General features: G+C 39.2%; 1 protein-coding gene across 18 annotated transcripts in view; it reads left to right on the top strand.

The window, feature by feature from the left end:
- The window catches only part of IKZF1 (IKAROS family zinc finger 1), a 96771-nt gene that overhangs the window by 9049 nt on the left and 69349 nt on the right, over positions 1-18373 (top strand). For 9 of the 18 annotated variants that reach the window (XM_077118997.1, XM_077119032.1, XM_077119048.1 and 6 more), the window contains exons 2-3: positions 5411-5464; positions 13679-13798. In XM_077118997.1, coding sequence (XP_076975112.1) covers positions 5425-5464; positions 13679-13798 — 160 coding nt within the window. In that variant the 5' untranslated portion in view covers positions 5411-5424. Of the gene's footprint in view, positions 1-946; positions 4877-5410; positions 5465-5569; positions 8211-9853; positions 12845-13678; positions 13799-18373 lie in introns of those variants that run through there. The other 9 variants (XM_077119015.1, XM_077119038.1, XM_077119011.1 and 6 more) reach the window with 8 other exon arrangements.

Consider the following 18373-nt stretch of genomic DNA (forward strand, 5'->3'; position numbering starts at 1 on the left):
TGGCCTTGGGTCGGTTACTTCTTTCTTAGCCTCAGTGTTCCCATCTATAAAATGGGAATACTCATTCCAGTCCTTCAGGATTATTGTGAAGGTTGGAGACACACATTTAGCATGTAAGTGTGGAAGGTTAGTGGACGCTGGGCTGGAGCACAAATAAAGTTACAAGACGAATGAGGACCAAGGTCCGCTTGTAAAATGCCAGGCACAGAGTAGGTTGCTTAAATAATTCCAGCCAGTGCTATTATCTTTTCCTTTACCATGTTTTCTGGGCACATGTTAAGAATGCAAGAAATGTTAGGAAGCACTGCTGGCCAGAAAATTGGGAGGTGAAAGACATTTGCTTAAAAATAAAATAAGTAGATTAGAAAATAAACAAGTAGGGTGGGCCACGGTGGCTCAGCAGGCAAGAATGCTTGCCTGCCATGCCAGAGGACCCGGGTTCGATTCCCGGGGCCTGCCCATGTAAAATAATAATAATAATAATAAGTAAATAGTCACCATAAGCATGGTGATTAAATCTCAGAGAACTAGTATTTTCAAAAAGCTTGTAGAAGAGCTATGTGCTTCTCAAAGAACATGCTAATTTTGAGTGGTCCCTAGTAGTTCACTGCGACAAGTTTGGCAGGTTACATTCTTAGCAGTTCTCTAGTAGCCATTAAATTTGGGCAGCTGGAAAAGTAATACGTTGTGGTTCTTAACAGGTCTCTGGCTTTTGATCTTTGCTTCCGTTAGTCCATACTTACCTTTTTTCCCAGAGAACTAATCAGCATGATTGAAAAGTCCCTGTATTCCAGAGTAAGTCCTGCAAAGGGAAGTGTCCGTGGCAGAGCAGAGGGGGAATGGAGCATACAGATACAGCAAGAGGCTCTGGGGCCGGCCGGCCCTCCCCCCCCCCCCATGCCCCTCCCAGGCTGGACTCCTGCCCATCTCTTCTCTGAGCTGCTTGCTGAGTCGCAGCTGGAAAATGAGGACGTCACACATGAAGGGTTGCCAGGGTGTCTCACCTGGAAGCAGCAAGTGCCCAGGGCTACTGGATGTTTCTCTCCAGGAGACAGCCAACTTCCAAACCTGCCTAGGAGGAAAGAAAGAGAAGGTTCAGAAAGGTGTTTCAAAAAAGTCTCACTGTTCCCAAGGGAAGCTCCAAAGGTTCAGCCTAAAAGGCAGGAGACGGGATCATTACTTTGTAGAACCAGATGGGTGTCAGTTTACTTTGCTCCTTTCCTTCAGTTCTTTGGCTTGATCTTCAACATCCCCTTGTTCTCAAAAGTTATTGACACTCCAAGTCTATAGAAGTAAAACTAGGGCAGTCCTTTTTGACCCGGTTTGATCAGTAGGATGTGGAAGAGAAAAAGAGAGAGAGAGGTTGATGGATGGACGGAGAGATTGCAGTGACTGGAAGGAAAAATAGGAGAGAGAGAATTAGACCTTCCAAATCAGTAATCAATACTGAGTAGGAGAAGAGAGTGAATGGTGGAAGAGGACAGCAGGCGTGGCTCCCCCACTCTCCTAGAGGGACAGCCATTGACAGTCGCTTTCACGTTGGCCCTCAATTATCTCTACATCTATTTCCCCTTGTGCAAGATTCAGAACTGCTTGCTCCAAAGAAACAATAAAAGCATTCATGTTTATAAGAATTGCCCAGATGAATGTGTATTTACTGATACTGGTGTATTTTCTACCATGGATATGTTTAGCTCCTGCCTGAAATTGTTTGGGTTTCTTATGCAAAGCAGAAAACCACAGTCTGTTTCTGTGAAAATGATTATTCCTTATGGCATCTGTCTTTGCAGACATGCTGATCTTGGTACTCGTTTAGGTTAAAAGTGTGCAAAAAGCACGTCATTAATTAGTTCCTACAGCCAACTCCTCTCACCAATTTTAAGTTCCTTTATAACTGAGACCAACCTTTTCAAGCATAAATCCATCCTCTGCTTGACACTGTACTACTTCCATGTGGGAGAACAGGGACTTAGTAAGTGCTTTATTAAAATAAATAAAGAGCCTGGGTCTTAATATATATTAACAAGGAAGTGGGATGTATTTGATTGTCCTTTCGAGATACTTCAGGGCTGGCCTTTGTGAGCACCTGTCTTGAAAGAGGCTGAATTTTCTTTCCCTTAAACAGTTTCCCGTTGTTTGATTATTCCTTTGGGGTTCACCTAAAAGCAAAGTCACTTTTACCAAAAAGCCACTGCTTTTTCATCATGAGATGCAAATTTGGAGTTTTCGACAGACTTAGGGAGTTTAGCCAGTTACCTCCTGTGATGTCAGACAGGACTGGCTACATAACTTGTGGGAGCCAGTGCAAATGAAAATGTAGGGCCCTTGTTTATAAATGATTAAGAATTTTAAAATGGCAGTGGCAGGACATCAGGCCAAGAGGGGGACCCCTCCTAAGTGTGGGGCCGGGTGAGGAAGCCACCCTTTGTATCAGAGTAGGAATGAGGGAGAATATGTAGGAGAATGTAATAGATGATGAAGCAAAGCTTCTTGGTGGTGGGGGTTTGAGGCTGAAGTGAGGGGGGGTGGTTATAGAACATTCAGTGAAAACTAGAAATCAGCCTTCATTTGCACAAATCCAGAATGTCTGTGGCTCAGTGTGTTCAGGTCTGTAACACACTCTGCAGTCCTGAGCATGCAGAGACTGTTGCTGAAGCAAGACTTGTTCCAGGAAAGGTGGTCTCTGTGCGCGTGATCTTCTTTGTCCAGCGAGACTCCAGGAGACACGTGCAGTACATCTGCAAGATGACTGCTCAAAGTTAGGGATTTCCCACACAGCAGAACTTCCTCTGGGGATCAGCCATTATGTGGAGGCCATTTGTATTTTCCTCTGTGAGGTACTCTCACATCGCACTGCCTGCACCAACTCATGTTGAGTGTTTGTCAATCTGGTACTCCTAAGCAAACCCAAAGGGTCATCGAACAGGATGCTGGAAGGGGATTTTCTCCAGAAAAGTGGGGGAGCCATAAGTGGAGCCATGGGAAACATTTTCTTTTCTTTTCACTGAAAGTAACTTGAGTATATACAACAAAAAGGGATTGGTTAAATAAGTTCTGACAATTGAGTAGTGTGAAGTCATTAAAATGGTGGTATTGATGTGTATTTGGAAAATAAAAAGGTATCTGTTATAGTTAATGATAAAATATTTTAAAGCACATTTTGTGTGTGTGTGTTTAAACATGTATACGTATGTACACTATACACATATATGTACTTACAGAAAAGATTTAGTAGTCCTAAATGGTACAAATTATGAGCATTTTTGCCTTTATAAAAATTTTTAAGCTTTACAAAATTATAATTTGTGTACCAAAAATGTTTAAAGTCCACATTTAAAAATTTTTTCTTTAGAGTGGTATTCATTACAACCAGTTTTGAGTTATGCGTAAGCTTCAACAATCAATATAAGGACATTTTAGAATGAGTATATAAAATACCACAGCAAAATATTGTACTCACCCTCAGAAAACTGAAGAACTAATTCTTAATTCTCATATTAAATCTTCACAGTGAATATAAACCAAGTTTTTTCTCATTTGAGTCTATCTTTTTTTTCTTTATAATTGTTTCCACAATTTAAGAGAAATCATAGATTTTTGTTTTATTTATAGTAAAGGTATATGAGGCTTTGGACACATTGCTTTCTTTTTAATGTTTTTTATTGTGAAATATAACATATGGACAAAAAAAAAAAGAAATAATTTTTCACAGTACACTCCAACAAGCGGCTACAGAACAGATCTCAATTTGGCATGGGTTTCTGCTCCACAGTTTCAGGTTTTTCCCTCCAGCTGCTCCAAAACACTGGAGGCTAAAAGAAATATCAATATAGTGATTCAGCAGTCCTATTCAATTTGTTAAATCCTTTCTTCTCCGACACATTGCTTTTTGATAACGCCTGTGCTGGTTGTATCTGCTCCTGGGGCTAATTTTTCTGGCATTCGTGTGTTCACGGACCTTCCGTTCTGGGATTAAAAGGCAGGTGGGCCATGAAGTCTTTACCTAGTTTGTAGTCACAGGCTGAACCTTAAGTAACCCTCCAGCCTGGAGAATTCATGTCACAATCCAGACTAGTCAAGTGCCTTTTAGAAATAGACGAAAACTTTTCCCCATCCAGAAAAAAGTGGCTGTCATTCTTCATGCCTAATACTGATATTACTGAAATTGGAAAATAGATATATATTCCAAGGGATATATACAATGGCCCCTCCTTGCACAGAGTTTTCTGTCTAATTGGCGAGGGAAGGTCTCCTGAACCCTCCATCAGTTTCCAGATCTCCGCTAAAAACAGTTCAGATCCACATATCTAAACCTAAGTCGGAGATGACTAGAGGTAATCTGGTTGAGACCCAGCAAATTCGGTTTGCTGGTTAGTGACGTATCTCTTCCAGAGGTTATCTAGTTTGCTAGTGGAGCTTAAATGAGCAGATTTTGCTGAGGTCACCTCCTGCTGGCCTCAGATTATTATCCACAGAGCTACCAGATGTCCCATGCTCTGGGCATCGGAGCCCTGTGACTTACAGGCCAGTACCCCAAGTGAAAATCCCAACACCACCCTTTATGTCTGCCACAGTGATGCTCGGGGGTTTCTCTCTGGTGCTTGCAGTGACTTGCAATGCAATCTATGGAGCATTTACTGTTGCAACTGAAAGCATCTTTCCAGTTGCTTTTTTTTTTTTAAACCCAATCTGAAGAGCTAGTCATCTGTCTGCAAAACAGAGGGTTTGGGCCCCTCTGCTCTCCTGGGTTTGTTTTGCTGTTGTAGTGAGCGTCTCTTCTCTCTGCCTGAGAGGGCTAGTGAAGCCTGAGGCAGGGCCCTGAAAGAGTGAGGGACAAAGACAGGAGTGCCAGTGTGGTCCGTCTGCCAGAGTGGAGGTGTGTTCATTATTGATGGAGGTAGTGCATAGGCTGCTCAGATATGCAGCCCTGCCTGGGTAAATGAGACATTCTTCAGCAAATTGCTTCGTTTTTTGATTGCTGATTGTACGCGTGTCACCAAGCTGACTCAAGGTTCATCGATGCATGCTCAGTAAATTAGAAAGAACATAACTATGGATCAGCCAAGAGAATGAATTCTGTGCCTACAATGACCCAGGGCCATTTAATTTTCTGCTTAATTTTGTTGCAGTCAGTTTGCATTTTGGGTTATTATGCAGTAGGAAATTAACAATAAATAACAAATTTGGTCCTCCTGTGCTTGTAATGATATTTTTATAAATCTTTGTAATGCTGTTTTTAAAAGGATCAAGGTCTGTGCCAGTCTGATACTCCAGCAACTATGTGAGGAGGAAAATGCATTATTCCTGCCAGATAACATTGTTGTTCGATAGCATAGACTTTCTTTATCTCTCTTTTTCATATCTTATTAGTGTTTTGCTTTAAACTCAACTCCCTTCCTCTCTTTCTCAGATAACCTGAGGACAATGGAAGCCGATGAGAGTCAAGACGTGTCCCAAGTTTCAGGTGAGACCCTGATGAGGTGGCTTTATGGAGGAGTCCATGAGGACTGTCCCCTGGGTGCTGCAACTCCACGCCCTGCATTTGTTCTGCTCGCGCGGGGAGGAGGAGGGGCTCTGCTCCAGAAGAAAAGACCAGGGTGGACTTTGTACCAGTAGTTAACCTCAGCTCTTGATAACTGCCCCAAGTTGAGGACCTTGATGGAAAAATTTGTAAGATAAAATGAGTTCTACTCTTAAATCTGGTAGCAACCTGGAAAGGAGTAAACATGGGTTTGTATTTTGGGGAAATGACGGATTGATCTGCCCTAACCCCAAGGTCTAGGGATGCCAAGAGCCAGCTTTAAAATAGAGAAAATAGTTGTTGGGCACAATTCAAAATATTTGTTAATTATGGAAATAACATTTCCCCCTCTACTATATATGTATTTTTAAGCCATAATGGAAATGGCTCTTCTCATCATAGGAGGTCCAGGACGTCGAGAAGTAAGTAGTGGGAGATGATGGGTGGATCACATACTGTCCCATTAGGAAACTTTAAGGAGTTTCCACTTTAAGCCATTTACTTTAGAGATACACTTTTACAGGACCCAAGGAGGGTAGATCACCAGCAAGTCTAGCAAAATTTCCAAAGTACACATATCCGTAGGCATGCGAGGTCCACATTCAGTCTGGCCTTGTAGACAGAAGTGTCAGCAGCAGTGGTTTCAGTGCACTTTGGGGTTTTCAGAATGTTAAGTTTTCGAGCTCCTCAGATGTCGTCAATCCCAGAAAGTTGGCCCCTATGTGCAATGGATCTGTCCATGTCACTTGTGCCTTTGCTGAATCTGCCTACCCCTATTGTTTCAATATTTTTATTTAAGTTTGTAATTTTGATCCAAGTCAGTTATTATAGCAGAGCCCAGGTCTGGGAGTGTGGTTCCTGCATGGCTCTGTGGCTTCTTTCTTGAGAATGTGCAAGAGAGGATATTCAGAATATCAGCAAACCGGGGTATAGATTTGCTGCCCATCACAGATATCTCCCATTCTCACTATTTAAGATGCTCCTTTCACTTATAAGGCTTAGGATTTAAATTCTCTAGGATGCAAATAAGAAGCAAAGGCTAACTTTAAAAAGGTGGCAGATGCATTTCATGTAATATTGTGAAGTGAAATTTGGCCAGTAACTTTGGCATTATTTATCTCTATATATATATTCTACAATGTAGCAACTTTTAAACCGTTTACTTGAGAGATATACTCTTACAGGGCAAAAAGTATTTAAATGGATGATCACTGCAGCATTGTTATTAATCTTAAAAAAGTAGGAAACACCCATGCATTTGTTCGTAAAGCTCTTAAAAATGAGGACATTGTGAATATATTAGTATGGAAAGATGTCCAAGATATATGTTAAAGTGATAAAAGCATGTTTTCAGAATGGTATGCAAAGAATGATCCCACTTTTTAAAAAAGAAAACAATTTACACTCCACATATGCATGCACATTAACACACACACATTTTCTGTATGTTTGCATATACATTTAGAAAAATTCTGGTGTGATTTTTATTAATGGAAGATTGGTAGTAAAATCCTGGTGTGGAGGGGTGGGTTAAGGAGATAGGAAATTTTTTGCATTTTGTTTTCTACCTTTCATTATTTTTTTTCAACAAGCATACTATTTTGTTTCTTAAACCTAAAGAAAACCAGAAAATTTAATTGGAAAAAAAAAAATGTCAGGCCCTTCGAAGACTTTCATGTGTGGCTTCTCTAAAGGAGAACTGGGTCTAGTTAATGATGGATAAATGTAGCCTGCATTGGACATTGGTGGATCCCACTCATAGAAGAGGATTTCACTCATTGGATGTGCCTGATATATCTACCGTTGTCAAAAAAAAAAAAAAAGTTTGCTGAAAAACTCCAAAGGCAAAAAAGAGATCCTTTCCTTGTTTATGTTCTTCAGCTTTCCCCTTGCTTGACATTGAATACCTTCAAAATTGACATTTTATGTGATGTGTTTGAAGGCAGTGAGATGGATTTGATCAATATTGGGTCTGCCCTTTGAAGTCCAAAAAGTTAAACTGCGTGCCTGGGCTGCCTAGCCTAGGCAGCCATCTCTAGAAGGTTTTTAGTTTGAGAAACAGTTGTTCAAAATTTTGATCTCATATCTTGGTACAGAGATAACAGGTGTCTCATTTACCTCTGATATTATTCTTGCCCTCTGTAACATTTTGCTAAATACTCAATTTGGCCTCGCCCATGGCTGTTTAAAGGAGAGGGTCACTGGAGTTGGGGGCTAGAATGCAGGAGGCCTTATTACACAAGACTTCCTGATAAAGGAAACTCGTTTTTGGTTGAAAAGATCTAAAGTTTGGTCTGAAGTTTATTTTGTATATACTGAGCAAAACACTTTAGGCATGCCTTAGGAGCACTTAAAGAGTTGTATCATTTTCAGTAGAGGAAGAAATTGAAGGATACTGTTTTCTACTTCTTCGAATTAGATTGCTGCTTCTCCAGTTAAAGCCAAGCATCACATCACTTTTTTTTTTCTGTTTTTATTTCTTAAATTGGAGGACTTGGACAGTTAGGTATGGAATAGGAATATACCTATAACCAAAGAGTATTTGAAAATTTTGGAATGAAATCTAGGTAATATGTTACTGAATCATCTTCTTTTCCCATAAAGATTATGCAGTGTTGTTATGTTCTGTCCATGGAAAGAGAAAAAGAATTTTTCTAAGCTGAACTATATGAAATTGCCATTTTCACAGGTAAAATTTGTTCAAATAGCAATAATTTCATATCGTCCAACCTAATATGTGTGAATTACTCACTTGAATAATAAACATACTTAACATCTGACTTTTTTCAAACTACCTGTCTGCTTCTTCCCTGGAATTTGTCCCAAATCTGGGCTGTGCCCTGGTTTACAATGCCTTGCAGATACTAGACGCTCAGCAAATGTTTACTGACATGAACTCGCATGTGTTGGCAAAAATAGTAAATAGACCTGTAAGAGAATATATCTAAAGGCAAACTGTACTTTCAGTTTGAGCACTTCTCATTAGTTCTTTGGGCAAAGTTTCTTCCTTTCTTGGCAGTCTTTCAGAAATGTTTTTGTGCATGTGCATTGTTTTTGTTTGTTTGTTTTGGTTTCTAAAGGAAGAGTTAGCCTGTGGAAGTGGCATAGGGAACACATGGGAATTAGGGAGCTCTGGTATCATTGTCCCATCTCTGTCCCTAACTTTGGGACCTAGAACCGTTTCTTTCTTCTATGGACCACTGTGGTATCATGTATAAAATAAGGGTCTTGAACCCAGCTAAGCTTTGAATTTTCAGTGGCTCCTGTGGCCCTAAATATTTATTTGATATTCTATAAATATTTATAATGTTTTTGTTGCAAACTGTAAATAAGAAATGTATTTTCTAGATCTATATAATCTGCTTAGAGAAATAAGGATCACATGTATTGAAGTATCAATGAAAATGTTAATCATCATAAATAACATTAGTTGAATGCTGTATAATTTACCGGATACTGTCTTTGGGTTTTCCTCATTTCAACACTGCAAGGACCCAGTGAAAAGGATGCAGCTATTGATTGATTGATTGATTGGTTAGATGTTGAGGCTCAGATAATTTAAGTAATTAATCAGTAGTTCTGTAAGGAGCCAGAGATGCCTCTGAAGTGTAAGGCCAATCTGGTTGCAAGCTTCTTCACTCTTCTGTAGAGTTGAGAGACTATGGTTCAGGTTTTTATTTACATCATGAAGTGTATTCCCCTAAGTAAATGTATTATAAAATCTCACCATGCCTTGAAGTAGAGGAATCACAGAACTTGGTTGGGTGAAATATAATGTACCTGAGAAATTATTTGCTTGCAATTGATAGACTAATTATACAGTCTTTTCCTCTAATTTCCCCCCAGATCTTCTCACAGGTAATATTTTATTTGCAACACAGACACTAGGAAAATTAAACATAAATTGGGTGTATTTATAATTTAGCCAGAAGTTTCTTTCATTTTTCTAAATAAGTGACAATTTTATTGCACCTCCTAAATTATTCCATTTCAGTGCATGATTTCTTGCTGTCGACAACTCTGTGTTGACATATATCATTGTACATGCACTTAGAGAAAATATGGAGCCTGATTCTACATATTCCTTATGTTTATAGAGTATCTATAATTATAGTTTACAAAATAATACTTTAGTCTTATTTAGTGTGATAGGGTCCACACACATTATTGTATTTTATCTGTGAAACAATCCTGTGAGCTAGCCAAAATCAAGTCTTTGCCCTCATTTTTGCACATGAGGAAAGAGTCTTAAAAGATTGTTTGCCTGGTGTTTTCTTAGTCTTATAATTGGTTAAGCCAATATATATAAATAATATATATAACTACATTATATCCCAGGTCAACTAACTCCTAGTTACCATATGTTCATACTTGTAATGTGTTGAGTTGATGTAATAATTTTATTTGATTTTTATCCTTCTTAATCTTTGGTATGTTTTTTTGCATTTTAAAACATAATTTGAGTTGAAGAGTGCTTTGAAAACTACTGTTTTTTTATTTCTTTGCTTTGTATATATGCTATACAATTTTAAAAAGTTTAAAAAAATTATTTGAGAAAATTTATTTAAAATCAATATGTAAATATATTTTTGCCTACCGTGAAGGTTGGCATGAAGTGTTGCGTATTTGAAATAGAAATCCCCCGCAGTAAAATAATACCAGGGTCATTGGGTTAGAAGACTCACGAGAGTGGTTAATGCCTCAGCAATCCCTGTTCAAACTTTTGGGGCTTTTAGGCAAATCAGATGACTTCTTAAAAATTATCACTGTGTTAAGGCAAGGCAGAGTGAATTAAAACAGAGCTCTTGGAGGGCATGTGGATGTATCTGACTTTGCTTTATTCCAGTATGGACTTTTTTTAACTTGATGTCACCATACACACTGAGACTAATTTTTATTCCCCTTCTCCCTGTGTGTTTCTTGTACATAGAAAGTATCTATTGATCAAGTCTAACCCATGGTATTTTAGAATCATGATCCCTACTGTTTTCATTATTCCTTCCCTCCCCCCCCCCACATAGATAAAATAAAAGAACTGAGATGCTAGATCAGACACAGCAGAGAGTTAGCATTGAATTCAGTGCAGAGACCTCCCTGACTGATAGAATTCTTCAGAAGCATATCAGCTATTATGAATTTCCTTAACAATTTTTAGTTGATCTTGTTCCCTAATATGCAAATCAGTTACATTTAAAAAAAAAGTCATGAGGGTAATTGTGATGTATTTTAGCATAATTGAGTAGAAACTAAAGCACTCTTGTGGATGAGTCCTGCTTCTCCGTGCCCTCCCTTTGTCAGGTGTGCTCTGGTTAATGAAATTTGGTCCCAAAGAATAGTGGAAGACTCCAAAGTTATAAGAGGGGATATTATAATTAGTTTATTTTATCAGCCTCCTCTCTGCCCCGTCATATGATAGCTGTTTAAACACAGACACCCATGAGCATGCACCTCACATCTCACGTACTTTAATCCTCGGGTTACTTCTCCCCCCACCCCCGGGTTACTTTTTAGGCAGTATGATCTCCGTTGTTCATTCTGTGGATGTTCTTTAGGGGTTTCTCGAGAAGATGAGTGACCTCAGGCTCTGGATCTTCCAGCCTCTCACTCTGAAATGTCCCCATTTTAAATAGAAAATCTGTTTCATACATTAAAATTCTACATATGATTATTCTTACCAAAGGGGGAAAAATTCCCTGACAACCCCCTCAAAGCCCCCAAAGTCTGAAAAACACTACATTAAGCCAGTCATTTTATAAGAAAGCAGGAGTTGTCAAATGGTCAGATGCCTCCTGCATTCCCTTATTCAGAGTTTTCCCCCATTTATGAAATAGGTGAAAAATCACACTATGACATGAAGGTTTGGTTTCTTTTAACATCTTCTATTTAGGACAGTGAAAATTATAGTTTTTCATTAGTGACATAACGCATGTTTATTTACAACAAGGTTTTAGTGTGATGTGAGTGCATTCAATCACTTTCTCTCTGGCTTTTTGCTTTTCCTTGGGAAATTCTTATAGTCTGCCCTATCTTTATCTATTCATCTTGTATAGGCTAACCAAATAGACCCAATAATGCCCCTTCTGAAAATATGCCAATTGTGGTCATTACAGCTAAACTGGAATATGAAACTGTGATGTTTATTTCCTAGAGAATGCAGTGCTGTTCTACATAGCCTGTGGAGATTCTATTTTAAATTGTTCCAGTAAAGTTCATTTAATATATTGGGGACAGTGATACTGGTCTGACCAATCCCCTAAAATTGGTGTTACTCTTCTGGAGGGTTTATTAAAAGAAATTTCACATTCTCCCTAGCCATACTTTCTATACATTTACCACCTGCTTTGCTACTTCACACTGTCCCAAAAGTGTGGGACTATAATTTTACCTATTGAGCCAAGTAGCCAGCTCAGTCAGCAAACGTACTTCCAACCTACTGCTCTTCCGTCAGTCCTCCTGTAGGATATTCATCTAAACTGGTCTTCTACAAGCAGCTAAAATGGATTATTTAGCATTGATTTAGGTCCTTGGCAGCTGTTTCTTGCATGTGGTTTATGTCTGATAGCTCAGGAGTGGAAGTTACAGGAGACTGATTTCATCATCAGTGGACAAAGGCATTTTCTAACAGCCGTGGTTTCCCAACATTAGATTCCTGAGAGTGGGAGTGAGTTCCTCATTGCAGGAAGCTCTGGTCAAACTTCATTCTCATTCAGTAAAAATGTATATGACCAGCCTCTAAAATTCTCTCTCATTTGGTTAATCCTACTTTGTGAAATATAAACTATTTTTGTTTTTGTGGGAATTGATCGTGTTCTATTTCCCAATTGCAGAAGTAAGAATTCTTTCTTTGCATATGGGGAGCTAATCGTTTTCACAATAGGCATGAGAGTCGCTGTCCATTTTCCTCTCCAAGTTTCCTCTTCCCACCAAGTTCAATTAAATTCAAGCAACTGGCAAAACATTCACTCTCTCTTGAAATGAAAGGGAGAAGACCCAGCATGTTTTGAGCAGGCTCCCCAATCTTGTGTCCTTAAAAGCAAATTAACATGAGGATGTGATAAAGTAGGTGTATAGGAGGGAAAATTGGGAGATCCTATCGGGGGAATTTCTGCAAAACCTGTCAAGACACAGAAATGTAGATGCCTTTCCACCCAGCCACACAACTTCACTATGGTGATTTTTAAGGATATATTTGACGATTGTTCATCACAGTATCTTTTAATGTTATAGGTTCAAAAACAGAAAAAGGACTTGAATCCTAGTCTACCCATGCAATGAAAGGTTACACAGCCATTATAAATAAAGTGGTGAAGGTCTGGTTAACTGGTATGGAAACATGTTTTATAGAAATTCAATGTCGAAATGTTTGAAATGCATAGTTTATTCTGAAAAAAAACATATCTCCACATATTATCTAATATATATAAATATATGTGGGTGTGAATGTGTATGTATATACATTCTAAGATTGTAGGTGATTTGTTTCTTTCTCTTTTTTTGATGTTTTCTCTCTTTTTGTTGTTTGTTGGTGGCAAGGTGTGTGCTGTGTTCTCTAGAGAAATAGAATCAGCAGGATATATATATCTGTGTGCATACATGTGTGTGTGTATGTATGTATCTATCTATATAGGGAGATGTATATGTTAAGAGATTTAATTTAAGGAATTGGCCCATGCGATTGTGGAGGCTGACAAAGCTTGAATTCCCTAAAGGAGGCCAGTCGGCTGGAAATGCAAAGAGAATAGATGGTGTAGCCTTGAGGTGGAATTTCTTCTTACTTTTAGAGTCCTCAGTTCTTTGCCTTTAATACCTTCAACTGACTGGATGAGACCCCCCTACACTGTTGAGGGTAATCTTCTTTACTTAAGGTCAACTGATTGTAGATGCTCTTCCTATCTACAAAATACCTCCATGGCAACATCTAACCCAGTATTTGACCAAACACCTGGCCAGAAGTTGACAGATAAAATTGATCATCACATGGGGCCATGGCTGGTCTTTTATAAAAAGAAAAAATACATGTTCATCCCAACAGAAAAACATTCACTCACCTCGTCGTGCCATCCCCTCAAACAAAGTCAAAGGGAAGCCCAAGGTGCTGGCCAGGTCTGTTGGTGACAACCAGCTGCCATAGACTCAAGCTCCTCCTTGTCTCCCCAGGGAAGGAAAGCCCACCAGTAAGTGATACTCCAGATGATGGAGATGAACCCATGCCTGTCCCTGAAGACCTTTCCACCACTTCAGGAGGACAGCAAAATTCCAAGAATGAGAGAGGAGTGGGTAAGTTGGGTCAGACTGGTATCCTTGTAGCAGGCTATTGCACGCTCTATGCTTATACCTTGGTCTCTCTCTGTCCTTGAGTAGAAAGTGATTAAGTGGCATGAGTTATATATCTATCATTTCCTCTTCACCATCATTTTAAGTAAATATGGTATAAAAATCAGCAAGAAGGAGCCCTCTTGTATGAAAGAGAATAGATACAGCTCAACGTGACCTTGAGGCTCATGCACAGGAAAATAGCAGAGTTGAGGTGCACCCCTACCCCACAGGCCCAGACATCACTGTCCTCAGTACACTTTCAGCAATTTTTTATATGGTGAAAATTACTCGTCTTATACATGATGGCAGTAGGACTATTGATCTTTAGAGCTTTAGGTTAGAAGGATCCACATCTGGTCATTTTATGTTATCTCTAATCTTTATTTCCTAAATGGCATATTTAACTGGAAAGTAGAAAATCTGATAGCAAGAAATTTTTTTCAAATGTTAAAAAAATCATGGTTATGTAAGTTCCCAAAAAGACATTTACATATCTTTTCCATAAAAGAGATGGAGATAGAAGCATCAGCAATCTCTCCAGTGGTCAACTATTTACACATGCTACAGTTTATCTTTGGAAAACTTAATTTACCCTCTTTATTATGAGAAAACACAGAAATTCTTTGGATTGATTAAGGCCATATAGCAGACTCAGCATTAGAATCTCCATTTTATGACCCGAAGACTAGTTTTCATTCCTTTATACCATGTTCTCATGAGCTAATGTGTCAATGGTAGCCTGTTTCATCCATTTTCTTTTGATAAAAAAAAAAAAGCTGCCGTGGTGAGGGACACCTGTTTTGCACCACAGAAGATCTGGAAGGGTTTTTACAAGGTAGAAATGAGGGAACTGTGGGTCAGTTACATAGGTTCCCCACAGTCACAGAAGACAGACGTAGTTCTTGGGGTGATGAAAGATACCAGTTATCTTTCATAGGCCATCCTGATGCGATAACTAATAAATAAACTTTGTATCTGTTCATGTGTCTTTGGAACTCGGTTGACTATGGGTATAACGGTTCATTTTATTTTTCACTTAGCTACACAATTAATTGCACAAACAAACAGAGGCTGGTGGCTAAAGCCATTCTATGTAGATAAACCAAGAAAGCAAGTACATTTATCAATTTTATTTTACTCTTAGAAAATGACGATTCTATATGGAAGGGTAGGGAGGAAGAGACGTAACATGTGTCGATGATCTGCTCTGATTTAGGTAGGAGCGCAGCATTTTGAAGAACATGTTTTACTTTAATTTATATATTTATTTTTAAGATCATCTTCTATTTGTGGCAAGTGGTACTGGTTTTTATCATGCACTTTATTTACTATAAAGCTTTCTTTCAAAATGCATTTATATAAATTAAAAATCAATATCAATAAACATATTAAGGCATCTTTACTACTCATGATAAACATTTGCGAAGGTGGCAGATGAATAGCTAATGTCTGGATGATCTTGCGTTATAGGTCCTGAAGGAACCCAGTGAGAGGGCACATGACAAAATGGACAGAAAGCAAGGGGCTCAGGAACAAAGAGAAATTGTATTGAAATATACCCGTTGACCATTTAAATGAACCAAAAGCTCAGACATCAGAGTTAGGACACACAGCGATTTGGTGACTTTTCACGGAAACCCCTGGAGCTACCGGAGAGCGTGAGAGCTGGAGCCGCCATGTGGCATCCTTTAGAGAACTGAAAGTGAGGCTCATTCCTGGAGAGTAAGAAATAATGCACAGTTCACTCTGCATAGGTAAACAAATCATTCTTGCAGATGCCTTAAGGTATCGCTGGTGTTAATCCACTGATATGGAGACCACAAGGCATCTGCCTGGCTTTCCTGACTGTTACCAGTTGTGGGTTCTGTTTGTCCAGATTTGAGCTTCAGGTCCTCACATCTACCAAATACAGCTGCTGTTGTGGAGTAGGGAGTAAATTCAATATTTCCTGTGGGCATTTCCCAATCTTTACCTAGAATGTGCCTGGGATTCATGTTACTTCTCCTTTCAGGATGAAGTTTATAAAAATATGATTTCCAAAACTGAAACAGTTAAAAAGCCCAAATAGACCTCTGTGTCGAGTTTATAAATGGCATTTGAGGTAGGTGCTGTGGAAGGGCAGGGAAACGTGTGCATTGAAACATTGTTTGGGAGAGGGCCCTCTGTCCTCGGGCTAGGAAGTCATTGCTGACTGCAGTGACACCCAAAGGTGCAAAAACCCAGATGCAGACCAGGAAGGGATTGGAGACGGTAGGGGTTTGAGGAGAGAAAGCAAGTGAAAGGATCATAGAAGACCAAAGAGCTGAAAAAGATAACAAAGGAAGAAACCCTTTAAGCAACCAAGTTTTAGCAACCACCCTGTGTGATTTTTTTTTAGGGAAATAAGCTAGCTTTAATGTTTGGTGATATATCATTAATTAAAGTAATTTGTAACAGGTTGCATTTAAATAAATGAAGCACGTAAAGACCATTAGGAAATAATATTAAAAAGCAAGAGAATTAAAAAAAAAAAAAAAAGCAGGGGAATGGGTTCGATTTCTGGCCCATGTACTTCCCCCCCACCAAAAAAATAGAAATTCAACAAATGGTGCCTCAATAATGGGATAGCCATATAGAGATAGAATGAAATGTAACCGCCACCATACAGCACACAAAAAACAAAATTAAAAAGCTAGGGAAAATTAGTAAATTAAAGAAAAAATAAAAAATATGTGGAGCTGTAGTTCATTGGCTCCATGGGAATAAGTTAGACTAGCAAGAGAGCATCAAAGGACAGACCACAGGAAACCAGAAGAAAGCTCTCCCTTGCACAAAAGTAGTAAGAAACACAGGAGGAAGTACAGTTGTTGAAACATAAAGGCACATGAAAGTGGCAGAAAGGGGCATGTCGCCAAGGCGAGAGGCCGGACGGAGTGGAGGGCAGCGCATCTCAGAAACAGAAGTGGCTAGAACAGTGGCCATCCCCTCACTACGTGCCTCTGGCAAGGTTCTTCCCTTCCCCGAGCCTCAGTCTCCCCATTTTAAGGTGGCAGGAGCAACTATGTGCATCTCACATTGTCACTTCGAGGAGTAAATGGAACTGTGAAAACATGCTTTGCAGAAGACAGGATATCCTGCAAAGACATAAAGGAAAAAAGGGCAAAAAAGCAGAAAAACAATGCAACTTGTATAAAACAGATGTTTAAAAATACATCAGAAGGGAGTGGCGCACTGGTGGCTCAGTGGCAGAATTCTCGCCTGCTGTGCCAGAGACCGGGGTTCGCTTCCCAGAGCCTGCCTATGTAAATAAAAACAAAAAATAAATAAATAAAAAATAAAGGAGCCTGTTATACCTTCACATGAGGGAAGAAAAAAAATAAGCAGCATTGCAGAGCCAAGGATAGAAGAAGTTATTCATTTTAAAAAAAGAGTCCATAGGCTAAGTACATTGAAAAGAAAGCTAAAAAAGAGGGAGGGATGAGTTCGAATAGGACCAGACCAAAGGGAAAAGTGAAGGTGCTAGCCATCCGACCCAGGAAAAAGTCGAGGGCCCTAGGTGTTACTATGGAAATTTCAAGGAGAAATTGTGAGAGGCAAAAGATGGCAGCAGGTGGAAAAGTATTTGGAAATAATCAACTCTGACATCTGTTTTAGAAACAGTTAAGGAATGCTTCTGGAAAGCTGTGGAGCCGATCTGAGCACTAATTACCAGGGACATCATTGAGTTGTAGGCAAATCTAATCCCAGCAAGGAGAACAATTCAAAAGTAATAAAAAAAATTAGTGGGAAACAGTAGAAATCAAATTCCTGTGATAGGGGAGAGGGGAGGTGTTCATCCCTGAGTATTGGCATCGTTTCCAGAGTAGTAAGGGGATGATTTCACACTTCATTGCTTCATCCAGGGTTGAAGAAACACTCGAGCTATAGGGACATAGTCATCAAAATGGTCTGTATCATGAGATTGTAGCTTCTTCTGAAGTGGTCTTCAAAAAGAAGAGAAATCTCATCTCTCTGAAGTGGTTGTACATGAAACTGTTAAAGCAAAAGATGTACTCCATGACCTCTTCAGGGGAACCCCAAATTTACTCAACTAACTTTAATACTCACACTAGAAAAGTGGAAAATGGATTGAGATTTATTCTGAAAACTGTTGACTTGGGGACCTTAAAAGCGTTTCACTTAGGAATTATGTCAGGAGTGTGTCTAAAGAGCAGATAGGAGTTTTGTATCTTAAAAAAAAAAAACAAAACACTAAAAACCTAGCTATTTTCTTTGTTGATTCAATAATCTTCACCTCTCTTCCTTATTTACATTATGATTTTTTTTTTCCTGTTACTCGCCACTCTGCCTAAATTGTCCTAAAATTGACCGAGGGCCCTCTGTCATGAGGATTCTTTGGGCAAACAGATCGGGAGGTATATTTGTAACTTTGGGGACAGTGGCTGTGAATTGAGCTGGTTCAGAAGCAAGAGAGGCCATGAATAAAGGAGGAGGGTCCCCTGGAGGAATGCAGACAGCAGGGAAGGAGGTGTAGTGAACTGGAGCAGAGGACAAAGA

The sequence above is a fragment of the Tamandua tetradactyla genome, chromosome 1, assembly GCF_023851605.1.
Source record: "Tamandua tetradactyla isolate mTamTet1 chromosome 1, mTamTet1.pri, whole genome shotgun sequence".
Lineage (NCBI taxonomy): Eukaryota > Metazoa > Chordata > Mammalia > Pilosa > Myrmecophagidae > Tamandua > Tamandua tetradactyla.